The sequence below is a fragment of the Tachysurus fulvidraco genome, chromosome 17 (genome assembly GCF_022655615.1).
Source record: "Tachysurus fulvidraco isolate hzauxx_2018 chromosome 17, HZAU_PFXX_2.0, whole genome shotgun sequence".
Classification (NCBI taxonomy): Eukaryota; Metazoa; Chordata; class Actinopteri; order Siluriformes; family Bagridae; genus Tachysurus; species Tachysurus fulvidraco.
This window is the reverse complement of record NC_062534.1, coordinates 10,275,748-10,298,051: the sequence shown is the minus strand read 5'-3', so window position 1 is coordinate 10,298,051 and position 22,304 is coordinate 10,275,748. Positions and strand designations below refer to the sequence as shown.

At 37.8% G+C, this 22,304-nt stretch overlaps 1 protein-coding gene across 5 annotated transcripts; it reads right to left on the bottom strand.

The window, feature by feature from the left end:
• Positions 1-1,315: 1,315 nt before the first annotated feature.
• Positions 1,316-20,512, bottom strand: fam199x (family with sequence similarity 199, X-linked). 5 transcript variants are annotated; one of them, XM_027135409.2, is made up of 8 exons: positions 20,404-20,496; positions 20,187-20,236; positions 16,095-16,268; positions 12,780-12,999; positions 10,244-10,390; positions 9,631-9,792; positions 4,437-4,670; positions 1,316-1,851 (listed from the first exon to the last, which is right to left on the bottom strand). In XM_027135409.2, coding segments are annotated over exons 2-8 (1,113 nt in total). In that variant the 5' UTR covers positions 20,189-20,236; positions 20,404-20,496; the 3' UTR covers positions 1,316-1,677. The 5 variants fall into 5 exon arrangements, 4 of the variants coding, with proteins under 4 accessions (XP_026991210.1, XP_026991213.1, XP_026991212.1 ...); XM_027135412.2 differs by having other exon boundaries at positions 20,173-20,236; positions 20,404-20,474; XR_007138240.1 differs by lacking the exons at positions 20,187-20,236; positions 20,404-20,496 and adding exons at positions 1,938-2,014; positions 18,579-18,670 and having other exon boundaries at positions 1,653-1,851.
• Between the last annotated feature and the right edge of the window lie 1,792 nt (positions 20,513-22,304).

Sequence of the window (22,304 nt, the reverse complement as noted above, 5' to 3'; positions counted from 1 at the left end):
AATCTTATCAGGGTCTCGACATTCTACTGTACATCAGGATGATATCTGATCTCTTCCCACATTCATTTACAATACTTTTCTGAGATCATACTGCAGTATTAAATAAAAAAGGCTTGGTCTGTCTACACATAGCTGTAAGCTATAAACAAATGCCTCAGTTGAAATTTGTGCATGCTTGTTATTATTATTATTATTCAGTATTTTTATTTACAAACCTTTCACTCTCGTTTTTCAGGCTTTAGCCTAATTGATTGTTTCGGTATACACTTAAACTTTTAGGGAGTTGTCACTATATGCAAATACAGTAAGCTAAGCAATGCATGTGTGCATGTGCTCAGTAATTTACAAGTGATTGGCATTCACCAGCATTCACATACAAGTATACAAAATATCAGTGCATGCATTAAATTTTGCAAAGTAAACATTGCTAGTGAGGGGTTTAACTTATTGTAATCATCCAGCAACCTCCAATATAATGTTGCTCAGAGTTTTGGCTTCATTGTTTAACCCATGTAGATACTTTCATTCTCCACACTTCAGCCTTTCCATTACATGAATCAAGGTTAATCTTGGCTGCAGAACAGTATTTTTGGTGAATTTGGCCCTGCTCAGTGGAGGTTGGTGGTGATAACCAAATCTTGTCTGCTTTTTCTTCATAACTCTCACAAATGTTTGTCAACTGCTATCAGCCTGGCTGATGTTTGGTTGATAGCAGTGGTTTCTTTATTTTCAGAGACATTCCAAATCATTGGATTGGCTCTGATCAAGTCCCAATTTTTGTAGCTTCAAAAAATTACCTTTCTTTCACAGCCAGCTCTCTGGTCTTCATTTTGGAATATCTCTTTACAGGTGTAACCCAGGGCTCAAACCAAAAATGCACATTCAGAGCTATTAAGTGTTTAATCATTCTAACATAGTTCACCTGAGCAACAGAAATGCATGTTAGTCACTTGAAAAATGGGTATCCTTCCTCTTTTAATCTCTAACCCAAATGTCTCCAATGTTTAGTAAAAACAAAAGCTTTGCTCTTCCGTTCTAATGCTTTAAGAGACAGATATGTATACATATATTAAACATGCTTTATGCATCCTGATGGACCCCTTTGCTTGGAGCCAAGAACTGATACAAATTTTGCACTCAACTGTCATTGAATGTTTGAAAACATTGGTTTGATACTTAAAGTAACTTAGTCTAAAATCTCTAATAATGCTCACACTCAAGTACATTTTAACACAATTGACATTATAGTATGTTATTAATGAAGTGTCACCACGATGGTGATGCTTCTATATACATGGTTATACATACACACAAATTTTACATCCACATTTTTATTAATTTGTCACAAATTGTTGATCCACAAACTAATGAATATTTTGCTTCTTTATGTTCATATGTCGTTTCATATGTTTGTGCAACACTTTTACTTAAAAGATATGAATAAAAGAAAAAATCAAACAATGTAAAAGAAATTGATCAATTATACAGTAGGTCTAGTTTGACAAGAAGCTGTGAATTATTTTAATGTTCAGTAAACCATTTTACTGCTTTATAATTTTTACATTATATTCAATTTATATTCATTACCATTTTTTGTTTTTTGAAGCTCTTTACTATATAAGATTGACAGAGGTGAAATGACATGGATTAGAGGAAGCACCATATAATTTGGTCTCATCACATTAGGATGTCTATGTCATCTCCATGGTCGTCCTCTTCAGTGACTTTGAGTGACAGTACTTCTTCATTTAGAAACAGACCACTGAGTCTTTCCTTGCGAGCCTGTCTCTGTTCTTTCAGATGTCTTTTACGCAGAGCCTTCTGCTGTAGTTTTCTCTGCTTTGAGCGTTTCTATGAAAAGGATTGCAAGCAGACACTTTAAAACAAGTAGGCAAAGTAGCATGTATGCATTTAAAAAGGAATAAAGCAAAATGCACCTGGCATAGACCGTGTAAATTGTGCCTTGAAAGCTGCAATAGACTTCATGTAAATTGTGCCTTGAAAGTGCCTAGAGCTGTCAAAAAGCTCCGCAAGTTCAGTAACAAGGTGAGAAATGTATTAAGAATAAGTTTTTTTTAATGCCAGCTTTTCAAATGGATTATAATCTTCTAAAATGTTAAAGTATAACCAGGATATACATGACAAAATCTTACTAATGGATAAGTGGAATTAAAACGTGCAGTTTCCCTTAATTTTTTTCACCAATGTCCTATAAAGAATACATATAATGAATTTATATACATTTTATAAACCAGTTTTGTAAATAATGCCGGTGATATACAGTAATACAGTCCCCTCTGAAACTATTAGTAAGGCATGGCATTTATTTGTTTTTGCTGCATTCATTTAGGTTTAAGATCAAAATATTCATTCATTCATTTTCTACCGCTTATCCGAACTACCTCGGGTCACGGGGAGCCTGTGCCTATCTCAGGCGTCATCGGGCATCAAGGCAGGATACACCCTGTACGGAGTGCCAACCCATCGCAGGGCACACACTCTCTCATTCACTTACACAATCACACACTACGGACAATTTTCCAGAGATGCCAATCAACCTACCATGCATGTCTTTGGACCGGGGGAGGAAACCGGAGTACCTGGAGGAAACCCCCGAGGCACGGGAAGAACATGCAAATCGAACATGCAAGTAGGTGGGCATCGAACCCCCAAACCTGGAGGTGTGAGGCAAATGTGCTAACCACTAAGCCACCGTGCCCCCCCAGATCAAAACATGAATATGATAAAAGTGTTTCGAATTTTAGCTTTTATTTCCTGGTATTTTATGTAGGTGCGTTAAAGATAGAACATAGCACATTTCACACCAGACCAACCAAATTTTTTTTAAGCAAAAATACTGGAACAAGTAACAGACGTATTACTTTAGCAAAACATGTGTGTCCTGTTAGATCAATTGCTTAAACAATAAATACTTCTGAACATTTACTATTAGTTTTAACCTTTTGCCTGTAAAGACTATTTTTTGTTAAAAAGTGTATATGAAGATCAGAGAGCTGTTTATGCTGTTTACTGATCATCCAAGCAACAGCAGTTAAAACATTGTCAGAGCTGTAAAGAAAAACAACAGACAGGCATAATCTACAATGCAAAGACAATGAAAGCAGAAATATGGAAAACTGGAATTCAGAAAGAAGTACAGAGAAGAGCCACAAACGTTCTGGAACCAAGATTTACCTCTACCAATGGAAAATCAAAGAAAAAAATGACCTTTAGTACATCTGATCCTCAGTATTTAATTGCAGTGTATTTTGCACCCTATAAGGGGTATCATTTTAGAAAACCTTTTAATTTAACGCTGTTCTGTAAAAACTAGGGATGCACCGATACCAATTTTTTTGGTATCCGATTCCAGAGTTTGCAGATATCTGTGTTCTTTTCTACCTTTAAAACTAAAGAATGTATACAACTCACTTAGTTATTAAGATTTATTTGTTTCTGGCAAAGAAATACAAAATGAAAAATGAAAACACAAGAAACCTTAAAAAGTATTAATGCAGTAGCAAACAGTACTTTTAATAGTTAAAACGATCTAAACCATATATACTGAAATTATTAAATTAAATTATTTTCTGAAGAAAAGGCAATATTTTAAAGTGAATCTTAAATTAGAACTCTTGAAACACAATGCAAGATGTATTAAACAGTAAACCTTGCACTCATCAAAAAAAGTGCAATGCAACATTGCAACAACCAATGGAACAACCATGTCTAAGTATATAGACGTCACCAATGACATAAACCAGTTTCAGGATTCGCCCCGACTTCGACGCTTACCTTCCGGGGGCCGCGGGCGACACTCACCTCCGCGTCCTCCGTTCTCCCCCTCTCGGGGGGGCTTTTGAGGGGCAGATTGTGGGGCAGGCGAGGACGGGGCATCCGTCAGAGTCACCTGCTTTGACAGATCATCCTTTTTCCGCTTAACTTGCGCAAACTTTATGTGTTCTTTTGCATGATCCTTCTGAAGATGCTGGATTAAATTTGTCATATTGTAATTCGCAATACTACATCCACCTCTTGAAACTTTGGCTTAAAATACTTCCAAATGAGGGACATGTTTGACGCGCTGAGGTAAATGGAAAGGGTGCCTGCTAAACTTGCCTGTCTGTCGCAGGCGGTTGTGCAACATATTTGATATAAAATTTATTATATTTATTTTCATTAATGCAATTTAATATACAAGTGTATTTTTCTTATAAGTTCAAGCTATAATCTATGATGTTTGCTGATCATTATTCAACCACCACAGGTATCGGATTTGGATCGGTCACGCACCACTGTTACCCGATCCACTCAAAATGCTTGGATCGGCGTCGATACCGATCCAAAATATCGGATCGGTGCATCCCTAGTAAAAACTCAAAAAATGTGCTTCACTGTTTAAATATTCCACTTGGAAATATTTATCTTATGCCTACCTTGGAATCTCGGATGCGCTCAGCCACAGTGGCCAGGTTGCCATCACTGTGAGCACAACTGATGCTTGTGGACGAATTAGAACTTGCGCTACTGCTGGTGGTGCTAACCATGCTGACACTGCTGCTGCTCTGCACACTTACAGCACTGGCACTGCTGGGGACACTTCTCTTCCAGCTGTCTCGCAAACTTGCAGGTCTCTGGCGTGGACTGTGATCTTTGATGTAGTTCCTTACCTGGACAATCACAAGATTAAAACAAACACACAGCTGCCTGTGTCTACACTTATTGCCTTTAAAACCTCACAGAGACATCACTTCCTGTGCTTTAATCATTTGCCAAATGACCATGTGATATTTCATTGATATTATTTTATATTATATTTTTATTTTCTTTTTTAATAAATTTGCAAAAATTTCTACATGCCTGTTTTTTTTCTGTCAAGATGGGGTGCTGAGTGCACATTAATGAGAAATAAAATTAACTTTTTTGATTTTAGCAAATGGCTGCAATGAAACTAAGAGTAAAAATTTAAAGGGGTCTGAATACTTTCTGTACCCACTGTGTGTGTGTGTGAAGACGCGGGGCAGGGAAGCGGACCCAAACGCAGGATAGCAAAACAAAACAGGGTTTAATAACGAAAGAAACACTAAACAGGACATGGACTAAAGACAGGACAGGACAAACAGTAGATTCCGCGCTGCCATCGGCAATGCGGCACACTTAAATACACAAGACAATGATGACAATGAGGAGCAGGGAGGAGGGAGGAGCAGACGAAGGCGGGGCAAACACGTGACAAGAAACATAAACAAACAAATGCACGTGGCCAAAGTCCGGGCTGAATCATAACAGTACCCCCCCTCTGAGGCGCGGCTCCCGAAGTGCCTAATCCTGACAAAGTCTGGGAGACGGGGGCAAGGCACACGGCGAGGCAGGTGGGGGGGCAAGGCACACAGCGAGGCAGGTGGGGGGAGCAAGGCACACAGCGAGGCAGGTGGGGGGAGCAAGGCACACGGCGAGGCAGGTGGGGGGGAGCAAGGCACACGGCGGCGCAACCAGAGAGGAACGAGTGACGTCCACAGCCGAGCCGGGGGAACGAGCGACATCCACAGCCGAGCAGGGGGAACGAGCAACGTCCACAGCCTAGCAGGGGGAACGAGCGACGTCCACAGCCGAGCAGGGGAACGAGCGACGTCCACAGCCGAGCAGGGGGAACGAGCGACGTCCACAGCCGTACGGGCCTGCAACACCCCCCACGAACAGGAAGTCCACTGGACAAATATGGGGCGATGTCACAGGACACCGAAAAAACAAAACAAAACTCGGGCTGGCGACAACCCGGAAGTGAGGCGGCGCCCCCCGCAGAGAAACCAGATGCGGAGCGGCGTCCCTCACCGAAAAAATGCGGACCGATGTCACCAAACCCGCAAAGTCCAGGAAAAAATAAATAAATAAAATGCTCCCACGATAACCGGTCCAGGCTGCTATCCTGCTGGGTCCTAGTGCGGCGAAATCTTCTGTCAAGATGCGGGGCAGGGAAGCGGACCCAAACGCAGGATAGCAAAACAAAACAGGGTTTAATAACAGAGGAACACGAAGCACGACACGGACTAGAGACAGGACAAAGACAACAGTAGATTCCGCGTTGCCATCGGCTCACATTTATACACAAGACAATCAGATACAATTAGAAAAAAACATTGGTGCAGAAAAAACCCAGATAGCAATTACATTTGGGCCACATGTGGGTATTATCTGGCACATATGGCCTAGATGTGGCTTGGCGATACAGATATGGGCCAAATTGTGGCCATATTTGTTTTGCCATAACTTAAAATTGGCACATGAGAACCATATGTGGTTGAGCTATGGCACACAGTGCGAAACACGGACTTGTGGTAAACCTTTGGCTTATACGTGGAAAAACACAGGAATCCTGAAATCAAGTGTGGCAGACATCCTCCGTTCCACACCTCAGGTTGCTACAGTATGTATCTTCTCTCCTATTGGTGGAGTGAGACTACGGAGCGAATATGACTGAGACTCGGGCAGTGGGCGGTATTTCTGCTTTCCTCACGACTGTGTAAGCTATGTTCAGGTAAGTGATTAGCACTTTACAGTCATATAATTGAAATATGCAGCATTATGTGTCAATATTGCATGTTATTAAGCGTTTAGTTATTAGTTATTTCCTCAGTTTAACAATACAGTTTAATGTACGCTAGGGCTCTGCTGGTGTGGCGTTTTAAATTCCGATGTTTTTGGCTATAAATCAACAGTACTTAAGTAAAGTTGGCCACATATTCACAGATTGGAGTTTCCCAAGTCAATAACTCCTGAGCTAAACGCTGTTACTACACAAATAACACCTCTTTTCTATCGTAGTAATGTAGAGAGGCAGCTACAACCCAGTTTTCCTAAAAATCAGCTTTCCTCCGCAGTGGACAAAATACATGTCTCTATGTGCAAACCAAGGGACCGTCTGCATAGTGCAAAACCCAAAAAGCGAATACTAAAAACAGTCAACTTGGGAGGAATGTCTTTTTGTACATTTTTTATTATTTTTTTTTATATGAAAATATTTCCCCCAAGTAAGTGTTGTAGTATAACTATCAGGACATCAGTGATGTGTGAGCTGAATTTGGTGACAGTACAGTATTCGCTTTTCGGGATTTGCACTTTGCAGACGGTCCCTTGGAATCTCTCTAATGCACTGAAAGTCATGCATGTCTTTTTTTAAAGCAGAATACATCCAGTGTAAATTTTAAGCAGTTGGTGAAAAAGTATTCTAAAAATATATTCTAAAAACAAAATCTAAATAATTTGTCATAAGAAATTATGGTATTATTATGGCCAACATACTGAAAAATACAATTTGCAATTCCTTTCGAAAATATACTGGAAAAATGTTTTTTTGGTCAATCAGAGGTGGTTAATTATTGCAATTAAAATATTAAAGGAGGAAATTTATATTAAATGATTTTTCCCCCCCATTATACTCCAGCACTAACTTCCATATTGTATTGCTGCTAGCATTATTTAAATTCATATTTATTGCAGAGACCGAGAGGGGGGTAGGAAGAATGAAGAAACACGAGGCCCAACAAAACACTGCCGACCCTCATTAGGCACATCAAAACTCAATTTCTCAATTTAAGTTCTCTGTACAAGTTAATCTGATTTTTTTTTCTGTGATTTTTATTACTCTGAGTTGAATACATTCTTAAATGTATTCTTATGTTTACTCTTAAAGCTGTAATTATTTAAACACTTGTTTTGAAGTAAATTGTTTTGAGTACATTTGTTGTTGAGTGTTTCATTTACTTTTAAGTTAATAAGACTTTTACATACTGTCAACTGCATGTGTGGCACATATGGGCCAATAGATTTTAACAGAACTCAACCATACTAAAATTGCATATAAGGCTCATATTTGGGCCACATTAAATTGTATTATTTGTCTCATGTTTGGTGGAGTTATGGCACTCCTTTTGTTCAGTTCTTTCAAAGAAGAGGTGTGCCATATTTGGGCCACATAAATTACATTTGGCTCATGCTTGGTAAACTTATGGCTCTGCTTTGGTTCAGTTTTGGCAAAGGAGATGTGGGCCATATCTGGGCCGACAAACACAAACTAATCTGGGCCACAGCTCAGCTGTTTATCTGGCCCAAATCTGGGCCAAAGGAAAATTGCTGACTGGGAAGGCAAGCAGGTGCAAATATCTGAAATATCTGCTTGTAGAAGGAGACAGGTTGTTCGCAAAAGAGCTGGAGAGCGGTACATTAAGTTTTAAGTTTTTTAAATCTCAGTTGTCTTAATAGTCATCAATGTCATTTAAGTTTGTTGAGTATTTAAAGTTGCACACAGTGGACATATATTGAGAATTTAAACTCCCTTTTCATTTCAAGCACTTATAAAAGGCAATCCCTAATTAAAATGAAATCTCTATGAAATACATATAAACCAATGGCACTAAATGTACAAAAATCCTATATGATGTTATTTTACTAGCATATGATTTACTAGTAAACTGAAATTTATATGATTTGTATATGAATACCATATATGTCCTGTATTTTCTTCTAATACCATACATTGTTGCATACAGTAGTCATGTAGATTTCATATAGGACTTTTTACAGGATTTAAATATGACCCAAAAATACCCTACAAGTTGTATGTGTGCTTTTTTATTAAGGTACCTGGTCACTTCATGTGTTTTCTCTGATCGAATAGCTATCTGATTTGTTAAAACGGTTCCATTTACATTATGCCATATAAATGCGTCTTGGCGAATCGGATATCAATCCGATCTTTCTACTCCCGCCCAATATGCAAATATATTTCACCTATTTTCCGGGGTAATTGAAATGGCACACGCTTTGGTGTTTGTGGTCGCTACAAAAAACAGCATTTACTGTTTGCTGCATCTTCGCTGGTGGCAGCAGTGCATTTTCGCTGGTGGCAGCAGTGCATTTTAAGACCCAACGAGACACCTGGGTGAAAGATCGGAGCCAGCACTGGTGGGAAAACTGCGAGTGACGTACTTCCATTTGGGAGGAGTTTAGCGCTGACGTATGTGGCTTGAACAACCACATTCATTTACATTTGTCCAGTTTCATCAGGGTGGTTTGAACGATCGGATTTATATCCGTCTCCAAAACGTTTCGGAGGGCATTTAGACCTGGTCTTTTTACAATTGGATAGCTATCCGATCACAAGAAACACATGAAGTGACCAGGTGTAAAAAGCCCCTAAGAAAGTGGCCATAATCTGTCTGATTCTGTATAGAAAATACATATAGACTTATATGAAACACAGAAAGTAGTTCTGGCTGATTTAAGTAAGGAACATACAGTATATGCTTGCTGTATATGAACCATACAGTTTTTCTTCATATGGGTATGCAAGACTTTTAGAGATAATAGTTGTGGTTTTGCACAGATGAGTCATTTCAGAAGCATGACCTGTTCTGACTTGTCAGATATTGGTTGCATTAAAATATTGTGACTTTCCTAGTACATACAGTAAAATACAGTACAGCAATGACCACAGTTTTAAGAACAAAAATTTCAGAATCACAGGTCAAAATTACAGTTGTAAGATTTAGCACCATTCTTAGAGGATTGAGAAAGTACTACATTCACAATTAATGCTTAGATATTTTTCTTTTTTTCCCTTGTTTTACTGACCTGTTTTAGTTTATCATCTGTTAGGCAGTTAAGCTCAATGATGAACTCACTGTCAGTTGGAGATATCTGAGCACTCGGGTCGATTATTTTAATTATGTCAAGCTGCTCCCGCAGCCCCATTTCTGTACTCACTTTCCGGCTTAAATACTCTATATATTCCACCTAAAAGAAAAACAGGCAATATTTTTAGAGTAAATGTAATAATACATTACAAACAAAAATCATTCCTGAAATGTCACCAAAATTATATGATTTAAATTGATTAAGATTCATTCCTCAGTAACTAAGTAGCAAGTAATAGCTTCCCACTTGTTTGAAGCATACTTTAAGGCTATTTTTAGCAGTCATATTAGTTTTTGTTGAGGGTCAAATTTGTTATCCGACACAAGAACAACTGATATACAACACAGGTCCTTAACCAATCTCCAGAAGATAGGGTAAACTCTTCTGTTAGTGCATTCAGGAGACACACATTAGTTTTAAATACATTTTTGAATTTGATATTGCCCTGTTGAGACTTACACTTACAATTTAGCTCATGAGGTGCATTTAAGCTTATTTTGGAAACCAATTAAATGTTAACAAATAGTACTCTGCTGTTTGTCAGACATACCTGTTCATCATTGGTCATGGCAGTCCAGGGCAATTCATCCAGGTTCCGATGAGGTTTAATCTTTCGTTTTGAAACAAGGCAGGGTGAGCTTGGTATACTGGGTATGATGTCTGAGACTACATCACTGGCAATATCACTTCCTGGCAACTGAGAGAATGCCAGTTTAAGGTGGCAGGATATTAACACACATTTGTTTCAAATAAATCTCTATTTACACATCATTTAATGATGAATGAAAATTTCTTCCTTTTGAGTGCACCTCCAACACTCCACTCTAGTCAAACATTACTAAACCAGAAAGGAAACTGTGGAAAGTGACCATTGAGTGAATTTATCTGTTTATTTTATTTTTAAAGCCATGTCAGCATCTCAGCTATACACATGGCTTGTGAAGTCCAATAGGACCTAGGATCCAACAGAACACTGTATCGTATTCACCCTTTGTAAAATGTCAACTTTAGATAAAATATTCACTGGTGGTCAGTATTTACTGATTCCAGTGCTTGGAGACAAGTTCTTGAGTAAGAAAATATAAAAAAAAAACTTCCTTCACAATTTTCTATATATTTCTTTATATGCACATGCTTCAACTGGAGAATTTTCCTGGTATGTGGATACCATAACAATGATCTCCAATGACTGCTGTTGTTTGACACAGATACATTGATTTGGAAACATCAGAAAAATAGTATCATGTTGTGGAGCATCGCCTCATGTATACTGTACAAGTATTGCTGGTGAAACTTATTTTGATGGGTCACTGTCTTTTTTCCTTGGGTCAATTTTGAAATAATGCTTCATTTTAGAACAAAGCTGTATCTAATTTAACTAGGTTTTCTAGATGAGGATTTATCCAAATCCCAAAAGTTTATGTACTTTGATTTGATTTCATACAATAGATGATGTTTAGGGTGAAAAACTGCTTGGTAGGCTGGAATGCTTAAGTTTAACTGCATATTGTAGAGCAAGTTTCAAATGTCTGTTCCCTAATGAAGATTCTTTGGCTTCTGTGTAAAGGCTCTGAACCAGAGAGGTTCTAAATGCTTTTAATGCTAGCTGTATTCCTTGATGATGTATTGTGTCTAATACCTTTATACACAATTTTCTAGCAGTCATAATTGCTAGCATAGCCTAGTCGAGATCTAACTATTACATTATAAAGATGTAAGAGTACAATGAAGTCAGCAATCCATTTTGACTTTACCAGAACTTTTAAATATCCAAGACATTTTTCCACAAGGTGTGGAATACGAGACCTATGAATTTTACTTATTTTAACTACTTCTCTATACAAGAATAGCTCTGGGTCAGGATGCGGGGCTGCAGGAGACAAAAATGCATACAAATAGTCTTTGTTTTAGAAAAATTAAATCCATTTTTAACTGACCATATATTTGTCTTATTTATGCATAACTTCACTTGTCTTTGATTTCATTTTACCTTTATTGTGTTTTATAACATCAGGAATACTGTTAATTTTGATACTAAATTGGGTTACTGAGAGAATGATTAGAGAAAAGGGACTCTTAGTTGTTACCCATTTGGATTTGATAGGCTAGTTCCTACATGAGCACAGAAAATCTTGCTGGACAGGAAATTGGAGATAAAAATTGTTCATTTACCCCTGAGCCCTATGGACAAGAGAACTATGGCTGATTTAATTTCCAAAGACTATTATATCATGGCCATGTTATGTCTAGCCACTTGATTGGAATTGGTTCTTCCAACCACACATCTATACAAAGACTGAGCCGAAGCATTGTATTGGAATGTAGATACCCTGAAGCCTTCTTCATAACAATTGAACCTCTCTCCTTGAAGTTCTTTATGCTCCGATAAATGGCTGATTTAAGTGCAATCTTACTAGCAGCAATATCCTTTAGCAAAGCAAAGCAATTGCAAATCATATGTTCACTCTTCATAACATTCTGGAATATATGCAAATTGGCATCCTAAAAAGTGAGGTAGCACACTTTGAGAAAATTAATATTTGTGTTATTCTCTAAAATTTTGATTAATCTTTAATCTTTAATTCAAATTAATCTTCAACTTAAGATAATGCCGGCAGTAATGTGTTTTTGAGTATTTTGCACAATGCTGAAAGTAATTTTGTGACTCTTTGAAACTTTTGGTTTTATGATGAAATTCCAAATTTAAATGTTAACCCATGTTTATTTTGACCAGAAACCCCCCACTGTCACTTTAAGCTTGAACCATATGCAAAAACAGATTTGTCATTTGTGATACTGCTGCTTCTGATAGACACTACTGTGCTGCCTCAGTGTGCATTAAGAATGCTCTTACCTGTTAACATGGGCAAAAAAAATGCATTGATACTTTAAAAAAAAAAAATTAAGAATTTCTTTTTTGCAATATCACCCAGCATAGACTTAATAATTCAGTTTGATTACAAGCCTTATATAATCAAGATGTCTTATTTTCAGAGTTTCAAAGTCTGAATAGCCTACAGCACCAAAAGGAGAGCTGTAGATCTTTAAAAGTCATGCAAAATTTATGTCCCTTTGGTGAGCCTTACCTGCCACTCAAACTCACTGTCTGACCAGTCCCAGTATGTGCTGATAGAAGATGATACATCACTGCAGACACTTCCTTCTGGGAAGAAGTCAAAAGAAGTGAGCTCCTGATCATCCAGGAGAGAGAAGCAATCATCTTGATCTCCCACAGACACAGATGAAAAGAGCTCCTCACTGCACTCTGAACTTGCCACACTGGTGCCACATGATGTCAGGTTCCATCTAAACCAAAAGAGCAAAGGAGACGTGCATAAACTAATTAATTTGTCATAATAAAACCTGACAGATAGAACTATAAAGCTACTGTGAGATTCACATCAATATTTACAAAAGTAAAAACAATTGTACAATGCATACAATTGAACAATGATCCAAATCTGCCTAACCCATAAAATATACAGACGCCACTGATAGCAATGATAGAATGTGTGTCAAAGCTATGTAGTTACACCACCATGTTATAATATGCTTAATGCCATGTGTAAACACAGAATTCTGACATAATAGCCAATGTTAAAACATTTTTAGGTAAAATGACAGGTCAGACACAAGCTTAACATGTCCCCTGGTCAGAGACATTTATGTTTTACTTTAATGTATTTATTTTTAAGATATGGTGAATCTGCAGAAGACTTATTTAAAAATATTAAACCTCTGTTCACAATATTTTTTTATTTATATCATACTTGCAAACTCACAAGAGGTGAAAAAGGTGACAAGGTTCGAAATCCCCCCCCCCCCCCACCTCCAAGAAAAATTGAGAACTTAAAATGAAACACTCTGACAAGAACATAAAGGAAACAACATTTGCTTCAAGTGAAAAAAGCACTTTTATTAATCCTATTTTTACCGAAATTTCTTGGAAATAATTTTTCTCTGTACAATTTGAGTGCCTAGGAACCTTAATAAATTGATGAACACAAATATTGCTATTTCTTTTGTTTTTTGGCCGCCACAAGCCTTTCAAGTGCCCATTTTTGTTGTTTAGCATTGTGTCTCTTTAATGCTATTTGTTCGTCCTCTGCGGCTTGAAGTCGTTTTTCTGCAGCACTTGTGGTTGGCTGGCAGTCAAACTCCAACCTCCTCTCTTTGACTCCCATCAAATTCCTTTCTCGCTGGGCCTTGTCTCTTCCACCCGCAGAACAGATGTTCATGCATAGCTTCTTATCCACTGGCCCAAACTTGACATCATCCCTCCTGAACATCTCTACGGCACTCTGATTCCTAAACATCAAACTGTACTTCACAGTCTGGATGTAACTGAAGGATGCTCATGCTGGTGTGTCTTGGGTCTATGATTTTCACTTATCAGATTGAAGGACGATTCCACCAAGGGACCATGGAAAATGGACAAGGCAGCTTTTACAGCTTGGCTCAGGCCTAGATATTTGCCTGTTTCAAAGACTGAGGCCCACCATGACACAATATCATCGCCGTCTGTAAAAGTGGGCAGGGCCTGGTCCACACTATAATGAAGAATCTCCTGGTGAGTGTCAGCATCAGGTGGCAGCATGTGACTCAACATTTGTGTGAGCTTCTTTAATTCAGTTTGAGAGTGCCCTCTCACAACTGGATCAATGGCAGACAAACACTGCAGGGTCTTTCTCTGCAGCTTTTTCTGAATTTATTTGGCACATGTATGCCCTGGAGACTTGGTGAAGGAATGGCTTCAACAACTGAAATGGATCAACAACAAGCACACATACATTCACACTTTTTGCCGGTGCACCTCGGTTTGGCAGTGTGTTAATAGGGCACGAAAACCTTTGTTGCTGTAAATAATTTCTTTTGAGCAGAGGTTGCATTTTGCGTACCCTGCCTTGTCATTTTTTTTAAAATACTGTGACAGCGGAAAGCTGTGCTGCACTCCTTTCACCTCTGTTTTGGTCTCAACCTTCAGCCAGGACCAGCTCCATCTGCACCTCAGCCCTAACGCAATCTGTGCTACATAAACAGCATCATCCTCTTTGATCTCTCTCATTCTGCAAAAGAACTGTGCAGATATCAGCTGGATTCATGGCTCCTTTTCCATCATCATTAAACAATGTTAGGGCCAATTCCAACTATATCCAACACTGTCACTTTACTTGAGCGTGAGTAACGCAGCAAAAATAGAGCCGGTCTCATTTGAGAAAAGTAACCGTTAAAATTGCAAATAAAGAAATAAATTACAGTATTTTACTCGAGGAACAAGTCGTTTTAATTATGGTTAACATTACTTTTCTTAGATAAGACATCCTTGATGGTGTGTGCAGCCTTAAATAACATCATAAACAGAATGCTATTTCATGACTGACATTTCAAATGTTTTAAAAATGAATATTCCTAGTTTAATATGTCCCTGCGGACCTCATTTATAGACACTGCGGTCTGTACATGGGCCTTGCCTGACAGTTGCTGTTGTCCATCCCTGACTTAACAAGCTTAATAACAGATTGGTAAAAGTTTGATGCGGTAACGTTAGTTAAAAACATATCACGACAAACTTACTTGACCTACTAACAGTCTACACTTGATTTGGCAAACTTTAGCAACTAGTACCCAAGTTATAAAGAATAAAATAATCAGAAACAAACTTAGTTAACTTATCTCAGAATTGCCGATGTCCAGAAAAAATAGGTGATTGCCTTATCTTGCTTCTGAATGCTGACTGGTCAAAAGACGCGAGGATGATTGAGACGTGAGGCATCATCTGACTAGTGCTTCACACTCCAGTCCAGTTGGTGGCGGTGAATGCACCAAAATTTGGTTTGCCATCCGCCATAAAAGTCATTAGAAGTAGAGACACGAGGCATCAGCTTGATAGATGGTATACTACTCTGCGTCCAAAACCGCCGCCTAAGCACTACTTCGCCCAATTTTTGGATGGAAGTAAGCGGTTTCGGACGCAGCCGAAAGAAGACCCCCCCCCCCCCAAAAAAAAAAACAAAACTAAAAACTCTTCGAATCTACACGATTCACACAAATGACATATTTTGATTAAAAATGGCGAATTTCGCTGAAAAGTGACTAGTTTGCAGGTATGTTTATATGGTTTATACAGACAAAAATTGAATTGTTTTGCATTGTTTATTATTGAGAAATAAAAAGGAGCTTTTCAGTCTAAAATCTGTTCAAAATATTCTGAGAATGAAATTAAATCATGAACCACAAAGCCAGTGAATCAAATCGTGAGCAGAGCGTATCATGTAAAGGTTTTCATTTATTTGGCTCAATTAAAATTTGTATAGTGTAGTCACCATCAAAGAAGAAATTCTTTGTATGAGCAGCAGTGAATGTCTTTAATAGATCTGCAAGTGCACCTGCACTTGTTATACCTGTTGCTGTGGAAGCGGTGCAGAGGGTCTGTCCGATGACAAGATGATAGCCGACAGCCGAAGTCACTAACGTCCAGCGTGCCATCTTCACTCAGGTTTCCCTGCTGCAAGAGCACTGGAAAAGGTTCCTCCGGAGCAACAAAGTCCTTGTGAATGTTATCAGACATTTGAAACCTGAAAACCATGAACGAAAGAGACACAAGCCTCCAAGATGTCTTTGGAAGGGTTTTAAACATATATTATATTATATATACTTTCTTAAAGAAAGAGTTTGTTATATTTCCCATGTTTTAAGACAATTGGTATCAATCTTAGACAGGTTAGTTAATTAGTTTGCCAGGTGAGCTTAGTTTAAGGGAAACCGACTTATAGTTTGTTCCACATTATTAAGCAAGTCACAGTTCTCATGCAATAATCATAGTGGAGTCATTCAGATTCCTGGGAACCGCAATCTCTTCCAAGACCTGAAGTGGGACATTCACATAGACTCCATTGTGAAAAAGGCTCAGCAGAGGTTGTACTTCCTTCGTCAGCTGAAGAAGTCAACCTGCCACAAGATCTGCTAAAACAGTTCTACACTGCAATCATTGAATCCATCCTCTGTACCTCAGTGACTGTTTGGTTCAGCTCAGCCACCAAATTTGACCTCAGGAGACTACAGAGGGTAGTCTGGACTGCTGAGCGAATCATTGGCACAACTCTCCCTACTCTTCAAGACCTGTACTTCTCCAGAGTGAGCAAAAGGGCAAAGTCAATCACTCTGGACCCCTCACATCCAGCACACTCCCTCTTTGAACGATTACGTCGACTACGAAAATACGTCGACATGCGTGAAATGCGTCGACGTGTCACACTGTTTACATTCATCTCGCGTAACGGCGGCTTCTGCTCCTGGGAATGGAGAAAGTTCCAGTCTATCACAAAAAGCTAGACCACGATTATCAAAAGTATGGGAATACTTTAAACAGAGGCCAGATAAAATGGCAGCACCTCAGAAGAAAACATCCTGGCGCTCTCCGACCTCAAAAGGACGAGCCATCTTTGTAAGTATTTATTATTACAATTAGTTTTGGGAGTAATTGTTGCGTTCTTAGCTGCTGTGTTTTGGTCAAGAATTAAATAATATATGGTAGGTAATAATGGTAATGCTAATCGCTAACGGTATAAACTGTAAACATGTACCGTATAACTTTGCCGACGATAAAGCAAACTTTAACTTTTAATTTACATGAACTGGTTGTTGGAAGTTGTTTATGCACACATACTGTAGACTTAAAATTAACTACTAGATTTGCATTAACAGTTCGCTGTAATCTAGTAGTGTACGTGAACAGATAAATAGGCTACTAGTGCATTTTTGTTTACTTTTGGCACAAGCCAATAAAATATAATCATAAGTACGTGATTAATAACAAATTCTCTCATTAGTTATGAGTTTAAAATGCTTTCTGTATTTCATAATAAAATGACATTTACTACACTTTCTGAATACAATTAATATTGTAAAGTAATCATATTAAACATTGTACTTCATCACATTCAGTTAATTTAAAAATATGCAGATTTACTACCCTCTTTGAAATACAGTACAGTTTATATATTGTTGGCATTCATAGATTTCATGTTTAATTTGGTTCCTAATGGTAATTATTGTTTTTTTTTTCCTCAGGAAGAGGCAAAGCTGTGTACAAGATTTCTTTCATAAAAAGGATGTCACTGTTTGCACGCCCCAAGTGGCCGATCATGCATTTTTGCACAGTGTTGAGCAGTGCTTTTGTTGAATTTATATGGCATTTTGAATGCTTTTGAATTTATATGGCATTACTCGTGCCTGATGCTAAAGTGTTGTTTACATTTTATTTTTGGCACTTTATTTTTGTATACTGTAAAAACTTCAACCACGTTGAAGTATTTTTTGGAAAAAAATTTAATAAAAGTTGAAATATTATATTAGAAGTTGTATTTATCATTTTTTGTAAAGTTATCCAAAGCATTAGCTAGGTAATCAAAAAAGAACACTAGATTAAGAAAAAAATAAAAATAAATAAATAATAATCGTTAGAGTAGTCGACTAATCGAAAAAATAATCACTAGATTAGTCGACAGAAAAAATAATCGTTAGTTGCAGCTCTACATGCTACACTTGATGGTCCTGATGGATGGAGTTATAGATGGGTGCTGAAAGACCACCCTGTTCCAACAAGACTGAGACATCAGAAATGAGGTGGTGTAGTGATGATTTGGGCTGGAATATTGGGAAGTCAAATGGTAAGCTTGACATACAAACATACAGCCAATGTTAGTAAGAACTGTCTTCAGCATAGAGAAGAAAAGGAGTCCTGGAAGTGATGATTTGGCCTCCACAGAGCCCTGATATTAACATCAATGAGTCTCTCAGGGATTACAGGAAGAGATATTATGATTTGAGACAGCCACCATCCACAGATCTGTGGTTACTTCTCCAAGCTGTTTGGCTCAACCTACCTCCAGAGGTCCTTCAAAAACTGTAATGGCAAAGAGTGGTCACACCAAATATGGATTTGGATTTCTCTTCTTTTCATTTACTTTCCATCTTGCTAATCTATAAAAATAATTACTATTATACCGTTAACACCTCTATTCTATTTTTGAATAGCATATGCATAATTGTAACCTTGCTTTAAGACTAATGAACAAGTAACCTAAATTATGTTTTGTAATTTAGTACATAGTATGTAAATTATTTGTAAATAACTGTTACAGGAATGCATATTACGTGTTAGAAATATTTGTAATATGTCATTCATTAATACTTCCAAACCTGATGGCGGAGGGTTGGGGGTAACGGGCTAGAGAAAGTATAGCCACTGGTGTAGTCTACGTGATACGCAGGTATATGCCGTATACCCACTAGGAAAGGCCAAGGATTTCCGTATACCCACTTAAAAAGCGTGAGGATACGTAGCAATATCGTTTTGTAACAGAACTTTCATTCATAAATTCACCCCGTCTGTGTTGCGAACACAGACTGTGGTTGTGATTGCAAATCACTAACGTTTTTGGATCCTTGGGGCTTCCGTGGAATGTGACCTGATCTGACGTCACCTACCAAGGAGGAAAATCAGTTGCTTGACGGTCTTTTTTGGCACAAATTTGAAATTAACCAACTAATGTAAAAGAAGATATGAAACGAAAGCAGACTCAACTACACTCTTTGAGTGTTTTCGGAAGCCTGTGCCTAAAGCTACAGCAGCTTCGGGTGACATTTCACCCACAACCCGAGTACAAATGTATTTGGAAAGCTTTGTAAACTACCAGTTCATTCAGTTCATAATATTCTGCAATGAAATAGTGTTGATAGAACTGAACAAATGTTTATTGTTCACTCTTAAATGTACATTGAAAATTGACAGCTGATAAAACCTGTGCTCCAGGTCCCATATTCATATAACATTTAAGGCTAAATGTAGCTGTTAAAGGTATAGTTCACCCAAAAATTAAAATTGTGTTTTTCCTCACCCTCAATTTTTTCCAAAACTGTTCTTTCTTCTGTTTAACACAAAATATGATATTTTGAAAAATGTTGGTAATCAGACAGTTGGCAGCACCCATTGATTTTCATAGTCTATATTTTTCCCTACTGTGAAAGTCAATGGGTGCTGCCAACTGTCTGATTACATTAAGCCTTAAATTTTATATGAATATGGGACCTGGAGCACAGGTTATCTCCGCTGACTTTCTTTTGTTGCTTATAATAAATTGGAATGTTGAGAACACATAAGCAACCTTTAATAATGCTCTTAGTTACATGTAGATGTATATTTTATGCATTAGTGAGTGTGGTGGTGCCTATGGGGTGTCGCTCTAGGATGGGTTCGTATGAGGCTGGGAGGGGGGAAAAAAATCACAGTATACTCACTACAAAAAACTAGACTACACCACTGAGTATAGCTATGTAAATAATCCTACCTCAAAATGACCGCTACATGATGTGAAATTAATTATGCCGTGTTCTTTCTATTACTTCTGCTACAAAGTCTTATTAACCCAAATCTTGATTTTTCATTTATCAGGCCAGAAAATAAATAATACTTTTTACCTGTGCCAACTTACATAATGTCCAAATTTACTTGAAATCTGCCTACCACTGATCGTTCCTGGGCCTTCGAACAAGCACAAAACCCGAGTTAGCTGTAGCGATCGTGGTATAATACGAAAATAACGGCCATTCTGGTTAACCACGTAATATAAGATAATACTGTCAACTTCCATAGGTAATAAGGCTGTAATAATAATCAATGTTATTATACTGAAACTAATTCGGACATACCTGTTAATTTCCTCACTGTATGGACACCATTTCCCCAGCAACTAATACGACTCTTACAGATTATCCCTGACCTCCGTCACATGACTACTCCCTGCAAAACAAGTCACCTCACGTCATCCACAAAACCCCGCCCATTGAAAACTTAACGTGTGCTCGCTTTTACAGAGCGATTATTACGTATACAGAGATTATTACGTGTCAGTAGCTGCAAGGGTATGGGGCGAAACAGAAAAAAATATCATCAGTCCGATACCAAGTAAATACTTCAGGGCTGTCAAGTGTCACGCATTTCGGTCTTTTATCACGCTCTCCCGCCACACGTCGTATTTCTCACGCAGAAAAACTTTTTGATTTTTTTTATCATATATTTAATATGCCGCAGCGCCCAAAATGTATCTGTCACCGCTGTCTCTATGGAACCGGTTAGGAATCAAGCGCGTCATACAGTTCTTAGTCGAGCCTGACACTTAACAGCCAATCAAAATAAAGAGGCTACACAATAGCCAATCAGAAAATAGCACTATCTGGGTAAGATTTAACGCAACAACCAAATGAAAGAAAAAGAAAAAAAAACATTAACGAGGGTATTTTCGATGGTCGGTTTGAACAAAACCTAAAAGCTTGTCTCTGGACGGGACATTGTCCTCAATCATGACCCTAAAAATGGCTGAGCTTGAGCCGAACTGTTTTAAATGAGGAGTGTTTGTGTGTGTTGTAGATGTCACGCTTGCCTGTCTTCAAAGCTTGAGACCCCTGATACTTTAACAGTATAGCCGGTACTTTTATATTGACCGGTACTTTTAACTTTTCAAAGCATACACTTGAACTTGCATGTAGTTTCCTGTAGGGGAGAACATTGCTAAATCTGAATAGATTTTGAAGACCACTAAAATATTTGTGCTTTCCACTTACCCGTAATTATTCATGTGTATGTTAAAACCCAGGATAAATTATAAGCCAAAAAAGACTGTAATAAACTGAATGCACAAATAAAGAAATTTAATTATTTGGAGATGTTTGTCTGAAGTTTTTAATAAGAAAATTAATTGGTGCCCCCCTGCCCACTCTCCAGGACTTGTACTAGAACCAGAAACCAGGCAGGGAAAATCACTACTGACCCTTCGCACCCTGGACATAACCGCTTTCAGCTCCTTCCTTCTGGCAGGCGCTACAGAACTTTGCTTACTAAAACTGCCAGACACAGGAACAGTTTCTTTCCCCAGGCAATCACCCTGATCAACAACTCACCATAATTATATTCACTGCTTCTTATCAGAAGTACTGCATTATCAGGACTGTCAGTCATCAAATCATCTGTATATTACACACTACTGCTGCTGTATATTGCACAAAAAGCGTAATATTACACAATATTGTCAATTGCACTCCCAGACTTTATGTACATACCTGATCGTTCATATTCCATATTCATGTTTTATACATTTTATTCATTCTATATTCATATCTTATTCTCATTCTGTCTAAATTGTATTTCATCGTCTGCATTGTTTTCTTGTATAGTTTGTATAGTATTGTGTTATTTATGTCTGCACCTTTGAGAGTCACAAACTGCTTCCAAATTCCTTGTATGTGTCAACACACTTGGCCAATAAATCTGATTCTGATTAAATTAAATATTAAATTAATATGAAATTAATTATTATTACAAACCCATTTTCTTCATACGACTTCTCTCGCTTCAAAAAATAAATAAAGTGCACAAACATATTACTGGGGAACAAATGTTTACAATTATTTTTCTATTTTCAGTTAATAATAATATAATAATAATATATAATTTATCCCTTTCATTTAAAGTAAATACATAGAAAATAACTAAAACAAAAGTACAATCTATTACTAGCTCTAATTCTCAATCTTTGGCTTTTTTTTTTTCTTTT

Excerpts from the sequence above, each read along its gene's own strand:
- fam199x (XM_047802078.1), bottom strand. The coding sequence starts at position 18,655 with ATGAAAAGAAGAGAAATCCAAATCCATATTTGGTGTGACCACTCTTTG. Across the intron at positions 13,000-16,094 it reads CACCGCTTCCACAGCAACAG|ATGGAACCTGACATCATGTG; the intron begins GTATAACAAGTG and ends CTTTTGGTTTAG. Across the intron at positions 1,852-4,436 it reads AGCGCATCCGAGATTCCAAG|AAACGCTCAAAGCAGAGAAA; the intron begins GTAGGCATAAGA and ends TCCTTTTCATAG.